The sequence below is a fragment of the Typha latifolia genome, chromosome 1 (genome assembly GCF_019914945.1).
Source record: "Typha latifolia isolate L0001 chromosome 1, TyphaL0001v2, whole genome shotgun sequence".
NCBI classification, from domain to species: domain Eukaryota; kingdom Viridiplantae; phylum Streptophyta; class Magnoliopsida; order Poales; family Typhaceae; genus Typha; species Typha latifolia.
In genome coordinates, this window is record NC_133086.1 from 15,174,916 (window position 1) to 15,182,885 (window position 7,970).

The following is a 7,970-nucleotide window of genomic DNA, read 5'->3' on the forward strand; positions in this document are numbered from 1 at the left end:
TAATATATATAATATGTGTAATATTTTCTATATTATATTATAATTTTGTTATACTATAAGATTTACCTAAGTAGATTGTTATGTGCTTTGATTTTATAGTGTTTAATTCTAAATTTTAATTTAGTTTATATTTTTTGAATTAGATTCGAAATTTGGCTTGAATTGATTAAGGCTTAAATTTGCTGATTGATCGGCTCGTTTAAGCTCAAGCTCAAAATTAACTCGAAATTGGCTCAAATTAAAATAATTTCAATTCAAGCTTAATCACAAATATAGGCTCAAATTTAATTTCTTTCAAACTTGCTCGGCTCAATTGCAGCCCTAAGGGTGATAGTTTTATTCATTTTCCATTCAAGTTAGCTTTTCTCAATCTCAAAATTGATAAAATAGTAAAATAGAATATAATGTGATGAATGTAATATAATTAATTAGCTTGAAAGTATGTATATCATGTCTTTGACACCAACTCGGACCATGTTAGATAACAAGTTAAGCAGTTAGGTAATTAACCAATGTTGTATATATCATGCCTCTTCTTTTCTTTTTTTCCATTGATCACGAGTTTTTATAATATTGGCGAGATAACGAAGTTGTACCCCGACGAGGTTTTATCAACTAACAAAAGGTTTTTATTAATGCAACGATGGACTTTCCATAAAAAAAAATAAAAAATAAAATCGAAGCTCCCGTAATTCGGGCCAAGTCGCGGGTCTTCATCTCTCGATTTCCCCATTTCTCCATTTCTCCATTTCGTTCTCTCCGTATTCTTCGAATTCGCCGTCCTCTGATCGATTCGGTCGTGGAATCGTCCTCACACCGCCTCCCTTCCTTCTTTTAAATCTCTCTTTCGGTAATAATTGGGTCATGGAACCGATGGACATCGTCGGGAAATCGAAGGAGGACGTTTCGCTCCCGAAAGGTGCGATCTTTTTGCCCCTTTTCTGCTAATGATGAACGGTGCCAAAATTAATCATTTCAGCAGCTTTCCTTAAATTTGGAACGGAAGTTGTGCGGATTTTGTATACCAAGGAAGACATGCACAGATTAATCTCTCTTATCTTGTCTTAAATTTTGTCAATAGATCTGATAATTTTGGTAGAGAGGGAGGTCGAAATTGAACTGGGTGAGACTGGATTTGAGTGTGTGTTCGAATGTGGAAAGATATACTGCTGTTGTGAATACACATTGAGAGCAGCAATCATGAGAATGAAATAAATTTTTTATGCTTGTACGGTCAAGAAATGCTGTGTAGAATGAGTTTGGAATGTAGTGGATTTTGTATAGGAGCATTCCTTAAAAGCTTTGGCAGCTACTTCAAGTATTTGACAAGATATACATGATAACTCTTGAACGAATAACAAGATGCTTTTTTTTTCTTTTATGTACTTTAAATCTATTGATTTATTTCTCTCCCACCTCGTGCTTCCCAATGCATGATCTTCTTCACATCAATACTCAAATTTCTTAGTTTCTCTATGTTTGCCTGTGATCAAAGTTTGATGCTCTCTATAAAATTGGATTTTTAGTGACCATCTTTATGTTAACACCCATCTTTCGGAGGTTTTCAACTATCATTTCTCTTGTCTAATTTCTCGCTATAAGCAATTTCTACTTCCCTCTTAGACTAAGCCCGTGAGCTGTCTTCAGTCAGTCTCTGTAAGGGTGGTGGTGAAAGTTCACTTGTAGAATACACCCTATTTATAAGCAATGAAGCTTTATGAAAAGAATAAGCATCTCTGTAATTTGATAATTAAGTAGTAAAATATTAAAGATCTGAAAGTGAACTGGGAAATTAGTCTAAAGGATAAAATTTCTCATTTTAGTCTTATAAAAGGGTGCAAAGTGAGCCCAAGAAGGGTACCTGAAAGGTATAGGTGTACTTGCCTATCTTCACCTTGTACAAGGGTGTATATGGGGTACATTATAATGAAGAACCATGAAAGATTTGTGTGGAGTACTAAGCTTCGGACTGTTCTCAGAAATCTATATTGAATCTTACCTTAAGTCTTGTAAATTGCTATTTCTGTAAACGCTGTACCAATGGATCCTGTTCCATTTGAAATAAACCGCAAAGAATTGAACATTAAGTTTCAGAATATGGCACTCCATAATTGTCCTCCTTCCACTTGGAAAAGTTGACCTGTCATTTTGTTCATGCCAATTTCCCTTAGGCATCTTGATCTACATTAATATCTAGTAGGCATATTTCTAAAGGCGATTGTAGTATGTCGGTTTAACGACCATCATTTGGTCTAGCAGAATTCTGCATATTTGACAAAAAAAGTGTAAAGAATCACCTCCAAAATTGTGTACTTGCTACCACAGCCAAGAGGCTAGTTCTTGATATGATGATGGTAGAATAGATGCTTCATTCTAGCATTTTTTTTTCTTAATTCTGCTTATGAGGTAAAAGAAAAGGACTTGAGGTTAAATGAACGATATTTATTTCATATTACAGAGGCAAATAATGTCTATCTGAATAACTATGATGCGCATTCTTATATTCTTTTAATGTTGGTGGCATTTGGTAATTGATGTTTTCTTAGTTGGTATATCTATCAAATGTAACTCATATACAGGCTTTACCAATTTTCAGCCACTATGTGTAAGATTATTAAAGAAATGTTGCCGCCTGATGTCCGTATAGCTAGAGATACTCAAGATCTTCTTGTTGAATGCTGCGTCGGTAAGAAAATATCTGAGGTTAATCTGTGAATCTTTAGTATTTTACACTTGCTGTAGATATATCAAAAATGTTGTTTTTATGGTTTGTGTGTTATCCTGGTGTTTTTTTAAATATGTTATAGCCTCTGAAGAAAACATCACTTTGTTGGGACTGTATACAACTTGTTGATAAACATAGGAGAAGATATGCTATAATGAAGTCATCTTTTTCACCTTAAAATTGAATTTACACTCAACTTTTCTCCAATTTTATGGAAGAATAACTCCATTTGATGTCTCTTTTCTCCTACATAACCAGGGATGCAAACAAAAACTGATAGATTTTTTGGATATTTCATCTTTTGAAAGATATTCTTGATCATTTTGATGTGCTTGTTGCCCCTTGATTAACAAATCTTGCTATGCTTTATATTGACTTTTCAGCTGGTTACCTTTTCAGGTTTCCAATGTGGTATAACATCATTGAATTTACTTCGCTCTTTGACCATGTAAAATTCATGTATTACTTTAAAAAATGCTTAGATATTTAGCTCTGATTGAGACTACAGTTTGCTCTGCATTCTAGTGCGACCTGTGTTATTAGCCACTGGTGATGCTGTTATATTAGTCGGAATACTCAATATCATTTTTCTTACAGTTCCAGTTCATGAAGTGATTTTTTGTTTTTTTTCCTACCTGTTAACAATCCTCTGTGATCCTGAAGAATGTGATGATATTTTGTCTGGTGCTGCAAAATATCAAATAGCTATCTTGATATACTCAGTAGGAGAAGATTTTGCAATCAAGCGGGTTGCGCTCTTAAAATGTCGTTAAATTACGTAGCATGAATCCTTATCTATCTTACAATTTTAGAGTCAAGAAAGTTTACAGAGACAGCTTATTTATTGATGAGACTACATATTGCAACACAACATCCTATTGGTCCTTTAAAATAATAAATTTATGCCTCTCTACTCTCTCATAATTTTCTAAAGGATTCTAAAACTGGAGTTCTTGTTGATTTATCCAAACTTTTACTAGTGACTGTCATTAGTGACCTTAAAAAAAGAGATTCTATAATTGATAAATATGTTACATTAAAGGTGGATAGTATCTATAGATATGCATAAGTACATGTTTGTGTGTGTGTGTGTATATATACCGAAACAGCAAGAGAAAGAAGCATACACATCAATTTGGTATGGTAAATAATGGAGAATAAAAAGCAAAACCATATGATATCTAGAGTTTAGGTGTCCTTTTTTTTAAGAGACCAATACTATAATACTCCACTGGCTACATATTTGGACTGTGCAAGTCTCTAAAAGAAATTGCTATGACATACTCTAACTTGGATTTCTTCCTCCTAATCTAGAGCTCACACTTTTATTGACTCCTGAATATTGAATGCTTGAACTTTGGAACCTCATCTTCTATAGTTCTATTTGGCAACAGTTTTCAGCCTGCACGTATCAGGTTTCCTTTTAGTATACAGGGGATTACCTATGCACTTTTAAGCAGCTTTGTCAAGGATCTTTCCTGTCTCACAATTATCTTCTGGAAGGTAGTATTGTAATTGCTCCAGTCTCACACATCCTAACTGAAGGCCTTAAGATTACTGCCCAGATAAATATGGCAGAACTATATATATGCTTAGTTCGCATTCTTGTATGATCAATATAGAATAAAAAGTTTATGTATGCCAATGCTTTTAAAACCTACGTGGAACCGTTTTTTAATCTTATGCCATAAAAATGGTTAAAACTAGAGCTTCTACATACATATTTCTATATTCAGTTATATAAGAAAAGATTTTGATTGGAATCACAGTATCTTGATTATTAGTTTTAAACTTAAATTAACCACAAGAAACCAAGTAGTGGATAGTTTTTCTCCATTTCATGTTCATGATTTGGTGCCATTCATGAAGACCATTAAAGTAATTTCATCTCTTTATCATTTATTATCATATTGATTAAAACTCATCTGTTGTTGGCAGAATTCATTAACCTTGTTTCTTCAGAGTCCAATGATGTATGTAATCGGGAGGACAAAAGAACAATTGCGCCTGAGCATGTTCTTAAAGCTCTAGAGGTTAATTACTTATATATGCATTTACAATTCTAATATTCTTTTTGTACATCTTTTGCACCTCGATTATTTCGAGTTTATCTAGTTCTTCATATCAAGCTATGGCAGACTTTTGTCTAACCGGTGAAACCAAGGTTCAAAAAATTGGAATCGGCCTTCCAAAAAAAATGATACGTATCGGTCATATCGGTTGCCTGGATCGGATCGGACTTTAATTACATAAAATTCTAAATATTATTTAAAATGCAGAAAAACTTCTAAAAATTTAGAAATAAATTTACCAAAAAATAAGAAAAGAAAAAACGAAAAACTATAGTGCAATAAAAATTAAAAAGAAGAGATTAGAAAGAGCGTGAGTGGAAGAAAATTAAACAAAAAAAAACCATGATGCAGTGAAGAAGAAGAAGAAGAAGAAGAAGAAAAGAGAAGAAAAAGGGAGAGAGTAGAAGAAATAAAAAAACTGAGAGAGAAATAAAAAAATTAATTAAAAGAGCGTGAGTTGGTCAAAGTTCGCTGGAGTTCGTCGGAGTTCACTGGACCTAGATCTCTCCATAAAAGAAACAATAATTATATGTAAAGAGAGAAAAAAAGGAGTAAAAGAAAGAAAAAGAGTAAGAGAGAGAGTGAAAGAGAAAAAGTTTGGATCAGGCCTAGATCGGGATCAGCCGATACGACAAACCATAGGTGAAACACAAATTTTGTCAAGCTGAAGTAGGCTAGGTTGTAGAAATCAGTTGGTGGTTTCTCAAAGCTGAAGTGTAGTCAGGCTTTAGAAAGAAGTACTTTTAGATGGAATAGCAAACTATGAAGGAATAGAGTTTTATGTGTGGTTTTATCCTATTTATATTCGGAATTGTAATAGGTATATGAAATGTGCATGGAAAGTGCAAGTCTTTAAATCATCCCTCGCAGTTTGGTTAGGATGCACATGGAAGTAGAGAAAAAGCTTCCGTTTCAAAGGTGAGAGACAAAGAGAACGAGTAAAAAAGAGAGATTAACACAGGTATATTTGGTTTTTTTTGGAGTGTTGTTAGAAAGCCTTCTAGAGATTTTGAGGGATATTTCATACTCTTTCTTTATCTGGTATAGTGATATAGGGTTTGATCAGTTTTATCTCTCTCTCTATATTTTTTGCTCCCCAAAGTTGGTTCTTCTGAGACAAGCATCTATGGTACAACAATTGATATTTTAGAGCTTATGCTATCACTGGGAGAGTTATGATGAAACTTTACATCAAAAGGTTCACTAGGAAGAATAATTCAGCTCGTGGCAAGTGAGTGTTTGCTCATTTAGTTCAACATGATTTTAGATCAAACATTGTATGGTAAAAGAAGAATCGGGGAGGAATTTTTGAAAAGTATTCATTGAAGCTGGAATGGGAAGTTTTGAATACGACTTAGTTATTCATGATGGATGAGGTCCTGTATAACATCCTCAGTGAGAAAGGTGTGAGTATTCATGATCACATTAATCTGTTTAATAAACTTGTTAGACAGATGGTCAACATTAATTTAAGTTAAAAGACAAGGATAGAAAACTGATGATTGTGTCCTCTTAAATGCTTTCATACAAGCATCTTTTGACAATCTTATTTTACAATAAAGAGACCTATTGGTCGGAGACTGTCATTGTTGCACTCCTATTCAAGTATCTCAGATTGATGACTATTGAGTCTGTACTACAGTGTCAATTATGGGTTTAATGTATGTCCATCATCTAGTCAGTAACCAAAGCTAGCAGTGTATAAGAGTTATGGATCTATCAAATTCTTTGAATATACTTCCCTTCATAAAAGTAGTTAGTTAAAAAAACAGTACACAAAATACAAATTCTTCTACTTATAGCATTTCTTTTTTGAGTAATGAGTCAATATGCTCTTTGAGACAGAATATTTCCATCTTTCCCTCTATGTGCAAGGGGAGGACAAATAATTTATCCAGGATACATGTAGCATCTCAAGTGTGCAAGCATTGAAAATTACCCAGGATCCCATTCAGACAAACCTTTGTGGGTCTATAATGAGCTGCTAATGTGTAACTCAGAATTTTAATATTTCTTTTATGCAAACTTAAAATTGGTTGGTTTCTTGCCACATACAACTTATAAAAAATACTTGACACAAGCAAAATCTAGAAGCGTGGTACTAAATTCAGAGGTCTTGAATCCAGATATCTACGTAGATCTGCTTGTAGTATTCCAATATCTCCAATTCTGTAAAGGCAACCGTAGCTTCAGTCTTTTTCTTTTCGTTTCTTTTACATTTAAATATTGACCTGACTAACATTCCCAGGTTCTTGGTTTTGGGGAGTACATAGACGAGGTGTATGCTGCATATGAACAGCATAAGATCGACACTCTGGTTTGCTTATGTCATAGTTCTCTTTTCCAACATTTTTCACTTATTTTTGTCTCCTATTTGTTAATATCTGGATCTTGTATAACCATACTCTTCTACAGGATTCCCCTAAAGGTGGAAAGATTAGTGCTTTGGAGATGACAGAGGAAGAAGCATTGGCTGAGCAGCAGAGAATGTTTGCAGAAGCCCGTGCAAGAATGAATAATGGGTTGAACCCTCAAAAGCAATCTGACTCGGACCCCAGTTTAGAAAGCTGACTCTTCCCTGACAATGTCTGCAGATATCTGGATCTTGTATAACCATACTCTTCTACAGGATGTGAAATCTTGCAGATTTGAATATCTTTTTAGATAAATTACATGTGATATTGGCGGCAATTTGTATTGGTAAACAGTGAAAACCAAAACATAGTGATTTAGTTTCTCTTTTTTATTTTTTTGTGTTGAGTAAGCTTACCAACATTGGTTTTATTTGCTCTGCACTTTCAAAATGTAGAACAAAGTTGAGTCTTCTATTTTCTTTTGTTATATGTGGTTTAATTGTGAATAGAAGTGCAACTTTGATACAACTCTGCCCAACCTGGTCGTCTCGGGCTGACCAGAAAGGAGCAAAAATTAGACCTTTTTAATTTCTGCAATTTAGTCGAGAGTCAAATTAGTCGGGTTGAGCTTTTTAAGCTCATTAGTTGAGTTGAGTTAGGTAGCGACTAACTTATGGTGCATGCCTAACTGTAGAAGCATATTAGGTGCATTTGTTTTCAGTTCTTTAACTCGGATTAAGTTTAAGCGGTCAGACTAGCTGAACAGACTTTGACTTGATCAACAATGCCATAGAGTTGGCTATTTATTTTTGCTATTAA

The 7,970-nt window shown here is 33.9% G+C and overlaps 1 protein-coding gene across 1 annotated transcript; it reads left to right on the top strand.

The window, feature by feature from the left end:
- Positions 1-639: 639 nt before the first annotated feature.
- Positions 640-7,625, top strand: LOC140780587 (protein Dr1 homolog). Its single transcript, XM_073126231.1, has 5 exons — positions 640-919; positions 2,597-2,686; positions 4,664-4,758; positions 7,046-7,114; positions 7,213-7,625. The coding sequence occupies exons 1-5, from the start codon at positions 865-867 to the stop codon at positions 7,366-7,368; spliced, it is 465 nt and encodes a 154-aa protein (XP_072982332.1). The 5' UTR covers positions 640-864; the 3' UTR covers positions 7,369-7,625.
- The last annotated feature ends 345 nt before the right edge of the window (positions 7,626-7,970 follow it).

Excerpts from the sequence above, each read along its gene's own strand:
- LOC140780587 (XM_073126231.1), top strand. The coding sequence starts at position 865 with ATGGAACCGATGGACATCGTCGGGAAATCGAAGGAGGACGTTTCGCTC. Across the intron at positions 920-2,596 it reads GGACGTTTCGCTCCCGAAAG|CCACTATGTGTAAGATTATT; the intron begins GTGCGATCTTTT and ends ACCAATTTTCAG. Across the intron at positions 4,759-7,045 it reads ATGTTCTTAAAGCTCTAGAG|GTTCTTGGTTTTGGGGAGTA; the intron begins GTTAATTACTTA and ends TAACATTCCCAG.